This window comes from Equus quagga, chromosome 5, assembly GCF_021613505.1.
Source record: "Equus quagga isolate Etosha38 chromosome 5, UCLA_HA_Equagga_1.0, whole genome shotgun sequence".
Classification (NCBI taxonomy): domain Eukaryota; kingdom Metazoa; phylum Chordata; class Mammalia; order Perissodactyla; family Equidae; genus Equus; species Equus quagga.
The window spans coordinates 50,060,035-50,080,870 of NC_060271.1; the positions used below are offsets into that span (position 1 = coordinate 50,060,035).

The following is a 20,836-nucleotide window of genomic DNA, read 5'->3' on the forward strand; positions in this document are numbered from 1 at the left end:
ATTAACTTACTCATCTGTAGAAATCTTTCCTCGAAAGCTGACAACAAGAAAAGAGCGTCCTTCAGCAGCTTCTCTCACCTAGCACTGTCTCACGGAGGAGGGAGCTACGTTTTATTTTCAATGGCACTAAAGATTGCATTCCTAACTAATCTTTTTGCAAACTGCATATAGGCAGTGTTTCAAAGTATTTCCTGAGTTAGGTTCTCTGCTGAGAACCATAAAGCATGCTGACAACAGGAATGTTTAAAACTTTGCCAGATAGTTTCTGGCAGAACTGTGCTAGTGACTATTAGCAAACACAGCTGCTTCCTTTCTGTTCCAGTCAATCAGCCTTGCCTAATTACCACAGCACAGGCTGGTCAGTCCTAGAAACGTCTACACATAACTGCCAGGTTTTAGCATCTGCAGGGCTAAAGTGACTCTTCCTAATGACCACGGCAGATTAAACTGTTCCTAATAAACACTGCGCTACAGCACCCAAGTTGTATAATTCCAGGGAATGGAAACAGAAACAGATCTCAGGGCTGGCCATGAACAGTTCCCACAATTCCTACTGGAACAACCCTCGGCCCTGGCCTAAAGTATTGCCATAAATGAGTAACAAATCCAACTCGTATGATATTATCATCTTACTGCTATAGATTACAGATTACTTGGGAAACATGCAACCCCTTGGGAAATTGTCCACTTCTTTCAATTTTCACATTGCCCAAGTGATTTTGTGTCAAAATGATGCCATATAAAATTCCTACAGATCCTTACCATCACCTTCTATAACACGGTTGCAGTGGAAACAAACATCACCAAATAGCTGAAAATGAAAACAAGTGGTAAAAATTCAAGATGTTTTAGAACACCAAACATTTAATGTAATTTCAGTTCTTTCTACCACTGAAAAACAAATAGCTGGCTACTTATATCTAGAATTTACCATTACTAGAGAAAATTAGTAAAAGTTTATTGACGAGTTTTTACTTCTTAGAATGAAAATACTTTACTTTTCATCACTATCAAAAACAAAAAAGGACTCTGGAAATGTTCCAGATTTCAAGAGGCTAATGGAACATGACAGCTCTAGACTGGGTCCTGTATGGGAGTGGAAAACAATGCTAAAAGGACATTAAAGTATGGTATCAATATCGATAACCATGGTTACAGAAGAGATTTCCAAATTCTTGGGAACATACTTTGAAATATTTAGGGGTAAAGGATCATGATGAACTTATCATCAAATGCTTCAGGAAGGAATATGTGTTTGTGTAGATATATATTTTTGTATACAAAGATATGTGCATTTAGACGTGTGTGTTTTTACAAAGTAAGCACATGCAAATGATAAAGCACATAGTGAACCTGAGTAAAAGGTATATACGTATTCTTTATGGTTTTATTTTATAATCTTTCTGTGAGTCTAAAATTATTTCCCAAATAAAAAGTTAAAAAGAAATCTTTATAGTCCTATGTACATTTTCCAAGAGATTTCCTTGTAGCTAAAATACTCATAAGCCCAAATTAATAAAAATATATCTCGCATCCAATAAGTACAATCCATACCTGGTTATAGTGGGTTTCACAATATGCCAGGCCCTTCCTTTCATAATGGCGATGTCCAAGAAATGGTTTTTCACACTTGGCACAAACAAAATGCTGAAAAAAAAATGCTATAAATCATTTTTGAATTGCCATATTTTATTTATTTAATGAAGTAAAACTTGAAAGTTAAACTATCCTCAGAGAAGAGAAATGAACGTTTGAGGCAGTTATTTCATTTGGCCATAGGTAACCCTGCAGTACTGTCATCTTAATTCAGGTGTTTTGAGTCTTTGGCAGGTTACTTTAAGACTCAGCCTATTCAAACAAACAGAATGAGAAAGAGGTGAACATGTTAGTAGCATCCATGAAGGAGGGGCTGCTGGTAGACATGGACCATGACACTTCTTGCCTCAAGGATTTAAGAACAAAAGAGCACATCCTGTATCCTGACTGAGAAATCAGAAAAGCAATGTGTATACTATATTCTTAATTTTCTACAAAGTCAGTTGTCTTTAAAATATTTGTCCATATTTAATCTTCAGAATCTCCTAATCTTGCAAGCACATCTGAACCATGGAAATTCAAAAGTACTGGTTAGCCCTCCACCATTGAGAACTCACCTCCACGTGCCATTGCTTGCCCATGGCGTTGACCACACGCCCTTCAATGGGCCGTCGACAAGCGCCGCAGATGGGGACCCCCATTTTATCATGGCACGGCAGGCAGTACAGTTCTCCTTTCAGCTCCCGGGCATCAGCAGTCAGCTCCTTCCTGTCCATGAGGAAGATACTAACTCAATGATACCAGCAAGAGAGAGAATAACAGGCAACCAATGTGGCCAACACACTTTTTAGAAGGTTTTTGAAGACAGCACTTTAACAACCCCTATAACTTCTTTTTACCCCCTTAATGGTGATCAGAGTAACCTCAATTAATAGGCTTGAATGTTTCAGATTCCTATCAAAACATCAATATCATAGAATAATGATAAAATGTTTGAGTAAGTCAGATACATACCAATACACTGGTCATATTTATGATTTCCTTGTCTATTATCACATTGCAGTCCATTTGTCCTCCTCTTTTTTTTTTTGAGGAAGATTAGCCCTGAGCTAACATCTGTTGCCAATCCTCCTCTTTTTGCTGAGGAAGCCTGGCCCTGAGCTAACATCGTGCCCATCTTCTACTTTCTGTGTGGGATGCCTACCACAGCATGGTGTGCCAAGCGGTGCCCTGTCCGCACCCGGGATCCAAACCGGCGAACCCCGGACCACTGAAGTGGAACGTGTACACTTAACCACTGCGCCACCGGGCCAGCCATTTGTCTTCCTTAAAAAGCTAGAGGAGAATAATCACAGTCCTGAGGACAGACTCAGTGATGTTATCGTTCCAAAATAACTAAGGAGTCAGGAGACTGGTTCCATTTACTAACAATTAAACTGTCACAAGCTGTTAAGAATAGTTATAGGTTAACAGAAAATAAACAAATGAAATGTCCAGAATTTTCCTTCTCTAAATGCTTAAGTCCAGTCTAATAAGGCTATTTCCAGTCTCCTGTGTCAATAAACATTTGGCCAGAGAAGGCCCCAGTTAGCCAAATGACTTGTTTGAATTTCATCTGTTTAAACAATTCGTTAGAAGTGCTAATGGAAAATGAGCAGAGAAAAATCCCACCAGAGGAAAGATAGGAAGAAAATGAGAAAAGTCACAAACCAATAATCACAAAAAAGATGAAGTGCCTGTGCTTACATCCCGAAGCTGGTTTCTTAATCTCCAGCCGACCTTCTCTTTCCCCTCCCACTAGAATTTAGCATGTAAGTTCATACTGATTACAGTAAAGTACTTTCTTTCTATTAAATTTTCATACTAGATAGCAAATTCAGAAAATCATGGCTAATAATTTATCGTGAGTTTCTGAAGAAAAAAATAATCCCCTTAGATGTAAATAAAGCAAAATTAAATAAACATAATTAAGATAACATCCTAATGATTAAGACTGTTAAAGTTATGTATGTACAGAGATAAAACTTTTTAAAGTTTTTTTATCCTGTATTAAAAAAAACCTAGTGATCGAAAACAGTTTTTGGGGGGCTGGCCTGGTGGCGTAGCAGTTAAGTTCACATGTTCTGCTTTGGCGGCCTGGGGTGTGCTGGTTTGGATCCCGGGTGCGGACATGGCACCACTTGGCACGCCATGCTGTGGTAGGCATCCCACACAGAAAGTAGAAGATGGGCACGATGTTAGCTCAGGGCCAGTCTTGCTCAGCAAAAAGAGGAGGATTGGCTGCAGATGTTAGCTCAGGGCTAATCTTCCTCAAAAAAAACCCCAAACAAACAGTTTTTGGGATACTTGGGGACAATTTAATACGGACTGAATATTTAGAGGTATGTGTATACGTGCATGTACACAAACACACACACACACTCAAACCCAGCAACATGTTAATTGGTGAAACTGAATGAAGGTGATGGAGGTGTTCTTTATATTATTCTCTCAGCTTTCCTATAGGTTTACAATTTTCCAGATTCAAAGTTGGAGAAAAGCAATTTGGTTTGCCAGAGTAACAGAAATATAGTAAATGTGGTCTTTCATTTCCACTATTTGAGCAACATAAGGAAGAAAACGCAATACCCGCAGTTGGCACAGTTGAAGTGGTCTGGATGGTAAGGGTCGTTCTTGAAGACCAGAGGCTGCTCCTCAATGATGGCATGGCACTTCTGGCAGATGTATTTTCCAAGACCTCGGGCTTTCTCACGATTATGACAGGGGCGACAAAGATGTCTAAACAGAGCCAAAACTTTTTTAGAAACTTAAATTTAAAATCCAAAGTTCTCTCTAATAATTAAAAAGAAATATGCTTCCCATATCTCTGAAAAGAAATTAAAGAAACCATTTCTTTAAAAATCACTGTTGACTTAGAGCAGAATCAAGCTCTTTACATGAAAACTACTATTTTTTACATGAAAAATTATTTATTCCAACCTAGAGAGTCTGACTGATTTTTAAGAAACTCCATTTTAAGTGCCTTCCCCTTTGACTGCCCAGGGACACACGCAGCAGCTGTGCCCTGATGCACAGAAAGTCTAGGGACCTCTCCTAACAGGCACCAGCCAAGTCAATACACTGCAGTCTTGAGTTCCTGGACCTTAAATTCAGTGTCCTAAAGCACCGCCTTATAGTCCCATGGGACAACACACGTGACCTTGTAGTAGTCCAAGCTTATCCATCCACACCTGACAGGGATGAAGAACTCCTACCTCCCGGCATTCTTGACAAACCCAATGTCTGCCAGAACTTCCTGGCAGAGGTCACAGCGGAAGCACTCAGGATGCCAGCTGTTATTCATGGCTTTGATAACTCGGCCAATGATGAATTCACCTGTGGGAAGGTAACACACAAAGGAGGTCCACTGTGGAATCTTATTGCTAAAAGCAGTAAGTAACAATACATTTAAACCTTTCTGCACAAATAGGGACTGTTACGTATGTGTCTACATTACATACACTCTAATGTATGTAAGTACTATGTTAGAAAAATGTTTTCTATTGCATTTGGGTCCTTGTTTTTGAATCTGTAGCCATATTTTTGAGCTGTCTTATCACATCTCTGAATCTGGCTTTCCTTTTTCAAACGACGTACTGGGCTCTCTTGAATGCTTTTTGGTTGTTTCTGGTCATTGTTGACAAAAAAAACTAAAATCCATAGCACGTTTTCTTGTAACCCATACTTAATTTCTCCTTCTATTAAACCTTTAAAACATCTAGTCAGTTTCTCCAGTCTCTGGAGACCTAGTAGAGCTGTTAGCAACCAATGAAGTGGCTACAATGCAAGCAAGTCCAGCACTTGCGTGACACACAAGCAACCCTGAAGCATCTTATGCACCTCACTGATGTCTTCCCTGTCTCTTTCCTGGCAAACCCAAAAGCAAGTAGCTAAAGGTTGCATTAAAGGGGAAAAGCACATTCCAAAACATCAGCTAATAGAAGTCATAGTTAGTCCGAAATACCTTTATACTAGATGTCCTTAAATATCAATTCTCTCCAGGTTTTGATAGCCTTCCAATTTGTTATATATTAATAGTAGGGAAGAGGACTAATAAAGTACCTAAATGCTATTTATAATGAGCATCAAAACCCATTTTCTCTACTGACACTTTTGTAGTATTAAATAACAATTTTGAAACTTACTTTTTACTTTGCGTTCAACAATAAAACTTACCACACTGATGACAGCAAGGAGCAAAAAGCATCTGAAAATCATGTTCACAGTACTTCCTTCCTTCGAACTGAAATAGAAAGTCTCATCAACTTGTAAATACAAAACAATCACAGGATGAATAGAATTATTCTATGGAGACATAGAGGAAAGATTTTGTTTTTAAAGATTTTATTTTTCCTTTTTCTCCCAAAGCCCCCTGGTACATAGTTGTGTATTTTTAGTTGTGCGTCCTTCTAGTTGTGGCATGTGGGACGCCACCTCAGCATGGCCTAATGAGTGGTGCCATGTCTGTGCCCAGGATTCGAACTCGCGAAACCCTGGGCCACTGAAGCGGAGCACGCAAACTTAACCACTCAGCCACGGGCCGGCCCTGGAAAGATGTTTTTGAACTAAGAGCTCTGTTCTAAGAATTTATAATTGTACTGAGATTTTTGAAAGTAGATATACTTTTGTACATTCCATACATCTACATGTGGGTACAGGAAACATACAATGAACAAACTGAGACTAGAATAATATTATACCTCCAGAGTACAGTGACCTCACCTCTAACTATGCCTAGTTATTTTTCGGCTCACATCTTCTACCTTTAAGAGTTTGATGAAAGCTACAGACCCCTCTTCCCAGAAAATATGCACATATATACAAACTCCTCCCTGAAATCTTTTAGGTTAATATCTAGAATATTTTACTGTAAGCTTAAACATTTACAAATGGTAAATATTCTAGCAAATTTTAAATTTAAACATTTTTAAATGGGGCAAAAACTCATTAAAAAATGAATATTTTTTTAACAGTTGGAAAATTTACATACTTCATTTCTCTCCTTGAACTCTTTCCATTTCATTTCCCCCAAAGTTTTATCCCAGTATAATATTTTTTATACTAAAACCTTTAACTGATCACCCTTCCCTACTTCTCTGCAATTGAAATATATATAACGAAACTTTAAAATTTGTTTTATTTTCTGAATCTATAAGGCTCTAAGGTTAACATTCTCTTTTTTTTTAGATTGTTATCATTACAATGATTTACAAGTACACAAATGATCAAAACATCAATATGTTACAAATATTAAATTTTATTTTTTTTACTATTTAATTATACATTTGAAAAGTATATCTCAATGAGATGTGCAGGGCTCCTCTTTCCCTCACAGTTAGTTCACGCATCCACAGATAAATACGACTGACCACTAGAAGAGTCAGGGCTCAACATTAATACTAGAGTTATTTTCTATTTTAGGGGTTGCTTTTACCCTTTCACAGAGATAAGTCATGGTAATTATATAATGATTCCCTTTGAATCTTTGAGCTCCTTATAAGCAATACGTCAAAAACCACATACTGTTTGCCTATCAAAATCCATTTTTAATGATGTATCAGTTGTCAACTGAATTTTCTCAGTTATGGAAATTAGCTGCAGATTTAGATCATTCAACTTATGGAACATACCCACTGTAGCTTAATTGGCAGACGAGTCAAAGCAGATTTATTTTGTGCCAGAAAGAGTCTTACTTCATTTTTAAATTCAAATGAATGAGCTCTAATATATTTAATAAATCTATATTTAAAGTTCCAAATAGGAAATAACAAATTAATATGCTATTACTCAATACTTTGTCATAATGCATTGTAATGTGTAGCCCAAAGTAGAAGTTATTTATGAAGTGAGGTATGTTCCTTTACTGAATATATGTTACATACACGTATAGAAATTTGATTTTAGCAGTGATTACAAAAAGAAGTCAAATCTAAAAACCCAGAAATAACTCCATTAATTTAGTTAGAAATGATCAACTTTCTCTCAGCCGCCCCAGTCTTACTCAGGGGTGAAGAATGGTCTGAGAACTGTTTGGCTCAATTGGCCATTTAAGTTTATCAGTAAGAGACTGGATAATAATGCAAATACATCGTAAAACCTTCATGAGGACAGGAGAATGTTTTGTGGACCATTTGTTTTGTGTGTGTGTGGCAAGTTTTAAGTTATTAGTGTTTAAAATTAGTACTTTTTAATGCAAACAACTTGACCAAAATCTGTCACAGAATTTTGAGACCCACTGAAACAAAGTTCAATGAGAAAAAAGGGAACGATTTTACTCTATTTAATGAAAGAGAAAGACACATATTGCTTAAAAACACTAAACGAAACCAGTCTAGCAGTGAGGATATATACTCTATTTGTTAGCAGAAGGCAGAAAAAATTAGGATTGGTTGTAATTTGAACAAGTCCTTTAAGATCTGATTCGGGGCTGGCCCGGTGGTGCAGTGGTTAAGTGTGCACGTTTGGCGGCCCGGGGTTTGCCAGTTCGAATCCTGGATGCGGACATGGCACCACTTGTCAAGCCATGCTGTGGTAGGTGTCCCATGTATAAAGTAGAGGAAGATGGGCACGGATGTTAGCTCAGGGCCAGTCTTCCTCAGCAAAAAGAGGAGGATTGGCAGCAGTTAGCTCAGGGCTAATCTTCCTCAAAATAAAGGATGTGATTCAATTAGGCAGCATATTGTAGGAGTGAAGAACACAAACAGTGGATCCAGACTGCCGGAGTTTAAATCCTGGCTGAACCACTAACCGGCTGTGTGACTCTGGGCAAGCTGCTTAACCTCTCTGTGCCTCATGAGAGTCCACACTTATTCTGCTTTGGCTGTTTGTTCTAGCTCGTAACATATACGCCCCATGTTCACAGTTCCTACCACTGCTCTCTTTGCTTTGCTCTCACAGGACTGTCCCTTTAAAAAAATGAGTCTTTTTGAAATTAGGGAATGAAAAAGGCAAGGTCCTAAAAGGAGAACTGTTACAACTACTCCGACATCCCAAGTCCACCACAGAGCTGCAGACAGAACCTCCAACAGGCTTCCTAAGCCAGGCTTCATCCCTAACAAGAGAAGACACAGCACAGGGCAGACTGGGCGCCTGAAGGGCTTAAGGCCCCGACTGACGCCTTTTGATAGGTGTCCTGGAGCAAGTCATCATAGTAAGAGTTGAGATTCCTTTCTTCCAAAAAGCGGGAGAAGTGCATGCTATTGTGAATAAAAGTATATCAGGCAAGCCAATTTTAGGAAGAAAAAGTCAGAAATTGAGTTCCTCGAAACGAGAATCTGAAGATTAGGAAATGGCATCCCTTGATACCGTCCACAGTGCCAATCTCTTCAGGCCCTGGGGTGCTCACCGAGCGTGAGGACTACTGCAAGCGGAGGGCTTCTGTTGCTCTGAGGAGCTGCCTCTTTGCTACAGTGTGTAGAAATGGCCAAACACAGTCACGGCTCAATTTCTGAGCCTAGGAGAAAGGCCACAAGTTGATCCCAAGTAAAACTCTAGGATGTAAAATGAGCAAAAATCAAAAATCGTAAATTCAGAAGAATCAAACTTCCATTAAAACTGCCTTTCTAGGTAACGACACGTTACAACCCAAAATTGGTTTAAAATACAATAAGCCTATAAGAAATGTTCATGCTCCAAATTAGTAGTGTTTAAACAAAATGCCTAAGAATCCTGGGGCCCCACCACCTGCACAGGGAAGAGGGTTTGCTCAGTGTGGGAGAGGATGAACTGCAGCCCAGACTAGCTCTGCTTTTAACTGTTTTAGGTTTTTAGGTTTTGCAGTTCTGTAAAAATTCTCTTGGGGGGTGGGGGGAGAAGAATCCTGCTGCTTTAAAAAAAGCTCAGCATTAGAAACTCAGCTGATGGTCTCACTTCCAGTCAAGCGCAAATGTTGGAAACCCTCACTTGCCGATCTGTACTGGTTTGTCAGAAACTGCTTCCGGGCGAGTGGGTCAGCAGATAAGCACCTTCTCTAGTTGGATACTTTCCTCCCGACCAGTCTTCCCTTCTCAGGTTTCAGCCTTCCTGAGTAATCAGGATTCCGTGTAAGAGGAAATGAGGGAAGAAATCTCTTTGTAAAACATCTTTCCACTAAATCACTCATCATAAATTGGTCTTTCCTGTTATGTATTTTGCGATAGAGAAAAAAGAACACATTTGGGAAATTCAAACTAAGAAGGAGAGAGAAAGAAATCTGAATTATCAACAAAGACCTCACACTCTAAATGTGTACTAGGCCAGGTTGAGGAAGGCTGCACACCATGTCCCTGGTCCTTGGGTCAGTCCATCCCAGCTTGTAATATTTCTGGAATTATATCACTCTATAACTGTTGGTTCCATTTCGCTCCACAAGTATTTTCTTAGGGGAGAAATTAAGATAATCCTTTTACTGGAGATACTCTGAGATGTCACAACGTTAGATTAGGAGCCACTACAGTGGCTCTATAAGTTGATGTGAGGGCCTCTGGGTTGAATGGGCATTTCCCCCTGGAAATGGCATTTAATCAGCCTTCTCATGCCACCAATGATCTGGTCATCTTACAAATATTTCTTCATGTGTACTGGAGGATGATTGGAGATACTGCTAATTTATGAAAACCAACAGATTTCACTTTGAAGGTTTAACTACAACCCCAAATTTAAAGATCACTAATCATACATAACCCATAAATTTGTAAAATCTCTCTAAATTTTCCTGGTCTGAAAATGAGAAAAGAACCATGATAGCTGTCTTCAAGTTCTATCTAAATCACTGTGAAGATTGTATTCACTCCTGGAACTAGGACATGGTGTGGTCTACACAGCATGCCATACATTGTAGACTTTCCATAAATATTCATTGATAATTGAATGAAACAGCAGTGACGCCATATACAAGAGAGCATGACCTACCAGATTTTTAAAATATCATTCCTAGGGCACCATTTCAGGTTCAGTGAGAGTCAGGGCATCACAGTGGAGAAGAACACAGCTTGTGGAGATGAGCAGGCCTGAGATAAAATCCTGATTTGACTACTTATCCACCAGTTAACTGTGGGCAAAGTCTCTGAGCCTCATCATGGCCATACATAAATTGGAAATAAAAATACCTTAACTTGCAGGGTTTGTGTGAGAATCAAATGAAAGAAAAAGAATAAGAACAATTGTTTGTAAAACATCTAGTATAGTGCATAGCTCATAACACGGGTTTAATATTTAGGAATAAAAATATAACTCATAAATCTTCTAAAATTAGCAATTATAGGGCATTTATTGATGCATAAAGGACAACATTCCAGGCATCGTAAAGGAATGCGAAGTACCACAAGCCAGGTGGACCCCCACCTTTGAGAGACTCACAAGAAACCGGGAAGCAGCACCTCGACTTGTGGTGGTGGTGGTGGTGGAAAGGAACACCACTGTTATTGGTTTAACATGTTTGCATTGTTTCTATTAGGACCATGATCACTATCTTCTGATAGAGATAACATTTAAAAATGAATAATTTTTATCATCATTAATATTTGAAACTTATTTAAAATTAAAATGCAGAAGTATAACATTTGAATAGATAAAAATGAATTTCAGTTTGGGGAACCAGTTCTAATCAGCACACAGAAAACATATCTTGCCTTCTGCTAAATGAGGATGATATTTTCATTACAAATAGTTGAGTGATGAACTATCCAAGAGTGGTATACTTATTTTCCCTTGTGCCAATTTAAACAAGAAAATCTAAGCTTTCTTTAGGGTCCTTCTTAAGTGAACTCTTTCTAGAAATACTTTCTAATTAAATTTATGGCATAAAAATTAACTCTGACTACAGTCAAATTCTGAGACAGGACTGTAACGACTTTTGTTTCACGTAGTCTAAGGCCTCAGTAACCCAGGGCACATGCCCATTTAGATCAGCTTCTATTACCACAGTGAAGTTCACTGCCTATTTGTGAAAAGATGCCCTCATTGTTTAGGGCTGTGGTTCTCAACCAGGGTGATTTTGCTCCTCAGGGGATATCTGGCAATGTATGGAGATATTTTTGGTTGTCACAACTGGGGATCTAGTGGGTAGAGACTAGAGATGTTACTAAACATCCTACAATGCACAGGACAGCCCCCACAACAAAGATCCAGCTCAAAACGTCAGTAGTGCTGAGGAGGAGGAGCCCTGGTTTAGAGTGTGTAAGCACTACTTTTCTGAAGTTGTACCCACTGGGAAGTGGAGGAAAAGAGTGGGCTAACTTACTGGGTAATGTACATGCTACCTTGATTCAAACTCATAACACTATGAGACATGTGTGATTCTCGCCTTGTTAGAGAAAACTCACATTCAGAAAGACTATATAACTTGCACCAAAACCAGTGGAACTGGGATTCAAACCCATGGCTGTCAGATCCCAAATCTGTACTTCTTCCTCTGTATCCACAACCCCTCAGGCATAGCAATAGAGAATACAACCTAGAATTCTTACATTATCTTGCGGGTTTCTATCAGAACTCAAAAATCATGGTTGAACAATAACCCTGGCTTCTCTGCCAACACAACATGTGACCTTTACTTCAGAATTGCTCACTTGAACAGGGATGAAGAGCTGATTTTATTGGACATGGAACAATGACATTATAGCCTGGTACTACTGGGTGCCTTTTTGACCACGTACCAATAAAATGAATCCACCCTCTTTCCCCACTGTGCAAATCTGAGGAAAATGTCGAGGTCCGGCAAAGTCCTAATTATGGATACACACTTCCTAAGACATCTTAGGCTGCATAGTTTCATTGATGGCTTCTCTCAGTCAGCAAATACTCAGAGCACCCTCAAAAGGGAAGGCCCTACGCTGGCAGCTGCTGTAGATATACGTACTAACAGTGTGCAAAACCACCTCCTGATAATTTTCTAAAAACCAGTATTAGCCATTTATTAAGCTTTTCTCACATGCCAGGCACTGTGCTATAAAGCACTTTAAACACCATCTATTACAATTTTCAGTGGATTCTGGGGGGAAAATTCCGTCCTCAGGTAGATTTAACTTTTCCATATTACCAAGCACTTCATAAGACTGTGAAGTTTTTGTATCTAACTTTCAATGACTTGATCTTGGTCAGTCTAGTCTAATCCACTGTAGCACAAGTTCCCTGAAGACTGCATCTATTTGGTTCATCATCCTACCCTAGAACATAACACGGTGCCTGGCACATTGTAACTGCCTAGCTAATATTATCAATATTTGTTGAATGGATGGATAGGTCAATAAATGAATGAACAAACGTCACTCCCCCAATCTCAGGGAAGTCAGACCCCTGGAGCTCCTTAGTCTCCTCCAGTCTGTGGAGGAGACTCAGTCTTGCCCTGTCTTGCATGACCTTGGTACTTTTGAAGGGTGCTGGTCAGGTGTTTTGCAGAGTGCTCCTCATTATGGGTTTGTCTCATGAGTAGACTGAGGTCATAGATTTGGGGGAAGACTACCACAGAGGTAATAATGTGCTCTATTTGTCGCAGCATCTTGGGAGTACATGACTTCTTACTGATGTTAACCTTGATTACTTGGTTAATATCTGCCAGGTTTCTCCACTGCAAAGTTAGTACTTTACCGCTGCTACATCCCTGTTAGAAGTGAGTCATTAAGTCCAGCCCATACTCAAGGGGAAGAGAATTATGCTCCTTTTCTTTTCTTTTTAATGTATGCTCTTGGAAATAGAATTTACAGTTATTTGAATCATTTAAACAAACTGGAGGGAGGAGAGCTTTTAATTCAAGAAATGATACTCCAATACCCAAAGTGAGTATATTAAGATCCCAACTTGATATAACATGTCACTCAATCACAGAACATTTTGGTAATGCCAGTATCCCCAAAATCACCTCTTAACTATGACTCCTCCATTGCCCCTTTTCCTCTAAAACACAAAAATTAGAAGTAACTTCATTCAGTGTCATATGTCTACAACTTACTTTCAAATTATTTGGCAAAAAATGGGGGTGGTGTGTATGTGAGATGCATAGGGTACACAATATTCATTATATTATTCTTTCAACTTTACTGTAGGTTTTAAATAAAAAGTAACTTCAGGGGCTGGCCTGGTGGCCGAGTGGTTAAGTTTGCGCGCTCTGCTTCAGTGGCCCAGGGTTTTGCCGTTCGGATCCTGAGCACAGACATGGCACTGCTCATCAGGCCATGCTGGGGCGGCGTCCCACATGCCACAACTAGAAGGACCCACAATGAAAATATACAATTATGTACTGGGGAGATTTGGGGAGAAAAAGCAAAAAAAAAAAAAAAAAGAAAGTAAGTTTATTCAACACCACTACATTGGCCTGAACCAACATATCAAGTCAGTGGACTACATATGGTACTGAAAACACATCATGGCTCAGGAGTTCTACTCATGGTTGTATCCACAACTGAAATCTCCTGTTTCCACTTAAGAATGCATTTCTTTCATTCGCCGCTCTGCACGCAGGCATGATAAAGCTTGGACAATGTTCATGAGATGAACAATAGGAATTGGGTAAAGAGTACCAAGATTTTGAAGTATAGCCTGCAAATGTTTATTTTAGAAAATGCCTGACCTAGTTCCTAGTTGGTATATTAGCAATGTATACTATGCAAGTACTGTATACATACCACTGTATTTATTAAGCATCTAATAGTCATCAATTACTGTAAAACAAGTCATAGAGGTAATGAATTAATTAGGACAGTCCTTGTACCTAAGGTATTCAAAGTTTGACGGGAAGAAGATAAACATATAAATAAATAGCTATACTAAAATGTGTAAATGCTCTCCATACTAAAGGTATAAACAAAGTGCTGTGTGGAATCAGAGAGGATAAGTGAAATGAAACAGATGGGATAGGCTGAAAGCACCACTAATCATGTCTTGTGTTAAGAAACACCTTGAGTAAAGTAGTCCTTACTGACGACAGAAGCTGCAGAGCATAAGAATCTTTAAGTTCTACCCTACATTCTTCAGTGGTGATGGATTACAAGCTTAATGGTAACCTTTAAGTTCACTTTTTAAACCACATAATCTAGTGGGATTCAAATTCACCTTGAGTAAGGAGCCAATGTGGGTAATAATCCTGCTTGCTGCTAAATCACTCTTAAGGAGGTGCAGATGAGCCAGAAAGACCTGTGCTCAGTCAGCTCAGCTCAGACACCCATCCCAGTGAGTGGGCAGGAAACAAGATCCAACTCTAACCTGTCTTCGTGGCTCAAGGGAATCATGTCCTGGCTCTCTGATCCAGAACATCAGGAAGTTCCACAGTAAAGCGGGTCCCATTTTCAGGGGCGAGTGAGTGCAGGGAACCCACCTGTAAGTCTTCACAGCTAGTTTTCTAGAGAAGAGAGTAGGGACTGTGGAAATGAGGGAAGGATGATGTTTTAATGACAAGACAAAATCAATATCAAAGATATAGAGTGGAAAAGACGCATTTGCTATTGTTACCAAGACTGAAGCACGTAAGTCATGTTTCAAATGGAAAGCAAACGAGGTAAGTTTTTGAGCTTCCTTTTCTGGAAAACAATTGATTGCTGGACATAACTGAAAATGCAGATTATTTCTTGGAAGTCTTGGATAGATTTGTCTCTATATCATTCAACCAAAGGAAAAGCTGTATTCTCCACATGCAGGTTTACAAATCCCTGGCCTGAAAAAAGGGTTTTAATTGTAAATGTAGCTAAAAATAGCACTCTTCCTCAGGACCCAAGGGAGCTTAACTGGGCAACAGCCCATTACAGGCAGACCTCGGAGATACTGCAGGTTCTGTTCCAGAGCACCACAGTAAAGCGAATATCACAATAAAGCAAGTCACAAAAATTTCTTGGTTTCCCAGTGCATATAAAAGTTATGTTTACACTATACTGTAGTCTATTAACTGCGCAACAGCATTATGTCTAAAAAGAAATGTATACCTTAATTAAAATATACTTTATTGCTAAAAATGTTGACCACCATCTGAGCCTTCAGCGAGTCATAACCTTTTTGCTGGTGGAGCCTCCTGCCTCGATGTTGATGGTGCTGACTGATCAGGGTGGTGGTTGCTGAAGGTGGTGGTGGCTGTGGCAAGTTCTTAACATAAGACAACAGTGAGGTTTGCCACACTGATTGACTCTGCTTCATGAACGATTTCTCTGTAGCATGCGATGCTGTTTGACAGCATTTTACCCACGGTAGAATTTCTTTCAAAATTGGAGTCAATCCTCTCAAACCCTGCTGCTGCTTTATCAACTGAGTTCATGTAAATTCTAAATCCTTTGTAGTTATTTCAACAATCTTCACACCATCTTCACCAGGAGTCAATTCCATCTCAGGAACCCACTTTCTTTGCTCACCCTTAAGAAGTAACTCCTCTTCTGTTAAGGTTTTCTCATGAGATGGCAGCAATCCAGTCACATCTTCAGGCTCCACTTCTAGTTCTAATTTTCTTGCTGTTTCCACTACATCTGCAGTTACTTCCTCTACTGAAGTCTTGAAACCTCAAAGTCATCCATGAAGGCTGGAATCATCTTCTTCCAAACTTCTGTTAATGTTGATATTTTGACCTCTTCCCGTGAATCACAAATGTTCTTAATGGCATCTAGAATGGTGAATCCTTTCAAGAAGGTGTTCAACTGACTTTGCCCAGGTCCATCAGAGGAATCACTACCAATGGCAGCTACAGGCTTATGAAAAGTTTTTTTTCTTTTTTTTTTTTTGGTGAGGAAGATTGGCCCTGAGCTAACATCTGTTGCCAATCTTCCTCTTTTTTGCTTGAGAAAGATTAGCCTTGAGCTAATGTCTGTGCCAATCTTCTATTTTGTATGTGGGTCACTGCCACAGCATGGCTTGATGAATGGTCCATGCCTAGGATCTGAACCCGCGAACGCTGGGCCACTGAGCAGAGAGTGCAAACTTAACCACTACACCACTAAGCCAGCCCCTGAAGAGTATTTCTAAATAATAAGACTTGAAAGTTGAAATGATTCCTTGATCCATGGGCTACAGAATGGATGTTGAGTTAGCAGGCATGAAAACAACATTAACCTCATTGCACATCTCCATCAGACCTCTTGGGTGACCAAGTGCATTGTCAATGAGCAGTTATACTTTGAAAGGAATCCCTTTTTCTGAGCAGTAGGTCTCAACAGCGGGCTTAAATTATTCAGTAAACAATGTTGGAAACAGACGTGCTGTCATCCAGGCTTTGTTGTTCCATTTATAGAGCACACATAGAATAGATTTAGCATAATTCTTAAGGGTCTGAGGATTTCTGGAATGGTAAATGAGCACTGGCTTCAACTTAAAGTCGCCAGCTGCATGAGCCCCTAATAAGAGAGACAGCCTGTTCTCTGAAACTGTGAAGCCACGCATTGACTTCTCCTCTCTAGCTACGAAAGTCCCAGATGGCATCTTCTTCCAATAAAGACTGTTCCATCTGCATTGAAAATCTGCTGTTTAGTGGAGCCACCTTCATTGAGTCTCTCAGCCAGATCTTCTGGATAACCTGCTGCAGCTTCTCCATCAGTGCTTGCTGCTTCGCCTTGCACGTTTGTTATGGAGGTGGCTTCTTTCCTTCAACCTCATGAACCAACCTCTGCTAGCTTCAGACTTTCCTTCTGCAGCTTCCTCCCCTCTCTCAGCCTTCATAGAATTGAAGAGAGTTAGGGCCTTGCTCTGGATTAGGCTGTGACTTAGGGGAACATTGTGGTGGTTTGATCTTCTATCCGGACCAATAAGACTTCCTCCGTATCAGCAATGAGGCTGTTTCACTTTCTTACCATTCATGTGTTCACTGGAGTAGCACTTTTAATTTCCTTCAAGAACTTTCCTTTGCATTCATAACCTGGCTGTTTGACACAAGAGGCCTAGGTTTTGGCCTGTCTCGGTTCTCGACATGCCTTTCTTCCTAAGCTTAATCATTTCTAGCTTTTGATTTAACGTAAGAGATGTGCGACTCTTCCTTTCATTTGAACACTTCAGAGGCCATTGTCAGGTTATTAATTGGCCTAATTTCAATATTGCTGTGTCTCAGGGAGTAGGCAGGCTCAAAGAGAGGGAGAGAGACGAGGGAATGGCTGGTTGGTGGAACAGTCAGAACACACACAACGTTTATTGATTAAGTTTGCCGTCTTATACAGGCGTGGTTCATGGTGCTCCAGAACAACTACAACAGTAACAGCAAAGATCACTGATCACAGATCACCATAACAAATACAATAATAATGGAAAAGTTTGAAATACGGCCGGAACTACCAGAACGTGACACAGAGACATGAAGTACGCAAATGCTGGTGGAAAAATGGCACCTACAGACTTGCTCGATGCAGGGTTGCCACAAACCTTCAATCTGTAAAAAACGCAGTATTTGCGAAGCACAATGAAACGAGGTATGCCTGTCCTAGACTAGTTCTGGATAATCCTAACATCTTCTAGAATAATATCAGACGACCCAGGGAGGGTATTTATAGTCCAGAAGGAAAGATGAGTGAGAGGTGGCAGGAGAACAAGTGTGAGTCATGCTTTATTCCGTCCACTCAGGCGCTGCCGGAGCCTGCCCTCTGACTAAGCACAAGTGGCAGGGCAGCGACGGTACCCACACATGAACTAGGAGCTTAGGAGGTGAGGGCAATGACTCCAAAGCGGCAGGCGGATGGACAAGGTAGGAAAAAGAAAGTGACAGAAAGGGAACAGCAGGCCAGGGAAATAACAAAAATGTTTGGGAAAACACAGCCTGCCTTTCTCTTTTGAGGTCTTCTCTATTGTTCCTCTGGAATCTCTCCTAAGGCCTTTGCCATAACTACTCATTTCAATAAACATGTCTTAGATTTGAAAAGAATATGTAAGGGAAAGAATACCACATTGGACATTAGGAGATCAAATGAGGTTCTCATCCCATTCATATCACCAATCTGCTGTGATATCAGGACATTTCAACCTCTCTGGGCCTCAAGTGAAAAGAAAACGTAGAGGTAAGATAAGAAGGGGTTTACAGAGTGTGAGGACTGATGTTCCCTCTGGAGGCAGAGTCTGCGATTCCCTTCAAGGTGCTCTGGAGTCTCCCCTCCTTCCTTCCAGTCCTGGCACCCCTCCACTGTGCTGACTTAGAGACCTGAGAGGCTGTGTCAAGACTCTGAAGAAGCAGGTCCTTAGATCCTTTTACTCGATTGAGTAACACCCCCCTCTCCCTTTCTCTTCCTGCTGCCTCAGCCCCTAGGGATTTCTTTTTCTTCTTCATGAATCTAGTGGCCACTCTCCTTACCAATGGTGGACCCACCCACAAGCTCAGGAGGGATCTGTGACCTTGATGTCTAGATTCACACCCACTGCAGCCCCTCTCCCCTCCTGCGGTTGGACTGCTTCTCTCCTGCTCCTGTCTCACCTCAGCTGTCACTTGCCATTCCCATCCCAAAGCCATCACCCTTGACGGGAAAGAGATTCCCAATACCCAGGGAAGGAGATAGGAAGAACTGAAAGAAAAGAGAAAAAGAACTCCTATTCCTATTGCCAGGGTTTTTGTTGTAGGGAATGTATGTTTCTGAGACACGGTAGGAGCTCAAAAAGTGTGTTCTAGTGAATAAAATGGTGTTTCCTAATGAAAGCTCTTACAGCTGTTTCCCAGAGTTACTTTACTATCCACATAGTAGTTCTGTATTTCAGGTGCCATGATGGCATAAATAGCTTTCCTGCAGGCTAGCCTGGGAGCCTCACTCTCAGGAGGCATTGTTTCTACGGGAAAATGCTGTCTGAGAGGCAAACAATTGACTTACTAATGATCTTTAAAAACCACCTTTCCTTCCTCAGGAATGGCTTTTAAAACAGAGAAATTAAAAAATCAAGGCAGAAGAAATCAAAGAGCAGCCATCTTTGGCTGTAACATAATTCTATGTACATATATTACCAGATAGAGACACACATACGAATAACATATAGATACACAAATATGTAAGGACCAACTTGGTAAAAGTAAATGATCTAATTGATCTCTCACACGCACATGTGCACACACACACACACAGCACTCCTATTTTCATTAACAGCATGCAGTCAGCTTCGCTAGACCAGTCCCAAAAGTAGACTATTTTGTGAAAAGGAGGTTTCAGTTATGGTAAGAATAAAAACAAAGGAAGTGAAGACCACGTGGTAATATTGGAGGATCAAGAAAACCAAGTATTTGGAAAAGAATATAAGACATATAGGAGAGCTAAATACAAGCAAGGTATCCCCCCAAATACTCGTTCCCAAACAAGATCCTCCTTAGAAAATGAATCCATGGAAGTTACCACTCATCGCCTCAAAGTTGTGGAGCAGGTAACAGATATCTTCCTTTAAAGAGGATGTTTAGTGGTCCTCTGAGGAGGCAGGACACAGAGGCAGGAATCAGGAGGTATGTGTAGGGGAGAAGGCAAGTGGGGACCTGGGTGGAGAAGCCAGAAAAACTGTGGCTGAAGCGTATGAAAAGGTTTTGTCTGCTGAGCTGAACTGCTCAGCTCTGATGGGTCAAGTCACGAGGTACCGGGGGGGCGGTTCTGAAAGAGGAAGATGAAATAAACAGTATAAATGGTGGGGACTGTCAGGGCATTCCATACCTGAGCCATCACAGACCTGACAAGTACCAAACACCTGGCAGTGTTCCTGCCCCTTCAAGGTAACCTTTGATACTGAAATCTAAAATGAAGAAGGATGCCTCAAACAAGGAAGGGAAGGAGAGGGAGCAGAGGGGAATGGTACCTCTCTGCTCTGTCCAGGTTGACTCACCTCATAGAACAGGCCCTCTGGGAACTGCTGGAAGCACTGAGCACACACGAAGCACTGCTCATGGTACAGCTCGCCATTACTGTTCACGATCTTCTCGGCGGGCGCAAAACCCCCCTTGCAGCGCTCACAAGTGGCGTTGGCAAGGGCATTGGCCATGTTGCTGAAACACACAAAAGACAAGCCGTCACAGACTGTCAAGCTTTTCTTAGATATAAGACCAAATGACACAAAGAACTGAGCAGCAAATTCTACCTGTTCACAAAAATCGTATTTTATCTATCATAAAGCCCAATTTCTTGCTTGGGTCTTAAGTACTCAACTCAAACTGTTCCCATCTCTTTGTCCTAGTATCTCAGGTTCTGAAAGGGCCTCCTGCTCGGAATCTGCTTTTCTTTAACAATCCTGACAGTCCTCCTGCTAAACATACTATGGCCAGTGCCCACTCTCTATGGGAACTAGGGATAGAGATGAGAGTCAACAGTCAGCCTCAAGGAGCTCGTAAGTAGCTTAAATAAAACATCCCCAAGTCAACATCTCAAAGCCAATTTTT

The 20,836-nt window shown here is 40.5% G+C and overlaps 1 protein-coding gene across 7 annotated transcripts in view; it reads right to left on the reverse strand.

The window, feature by feature from the left end:
• The window catches only part of LIMS1 (LIM zinc finger domain containing 1), a 158,494-nt gene that overhangs the window by 6,035 nt on the left and 131,623 nt on the right, over nucleotides 1-20,836 (reverse strand). For all 7 annotated transcript variants that reach the window (XM_046661355.1, XM_046661352.1, XM_046661356.1 and 4 more), the window contains exons 2-8: nucleotides 20,287-20,446; nucleotides 5,752-5,818; nucleotides 4,791-4,911; nucleotides 4,165-4,314; nucleotides 2,154-2,304; nucleotides 1,555-1,647; nucleotides 763-811 (exon numbers count right to left, since the gene is read on the reverse strand). In XM_046661355.1, coding sequence (XP_046517311.1) covers nucleotides 763-811; nucleotides 1,555-1,647; nucleotides 2,154-2,304; nucleotides 4,165-4,314; nucleotides 4,791-4,911; nucleotides 5,752-5,818; nucleotides 20,287-20,446 — 791 coding nt within the window. The remainder of the gene's footprint in view (nucleotides 1-762; nucleotides 812-1,554; nucleotides 1,648-2,153; nucleotides 2,305-4,164; nucleotides 4,315-4,790; nucleotides 4,912-5,751; nucleotides 5,819-20,286; nucleotides 20,447-20,836) is intronic.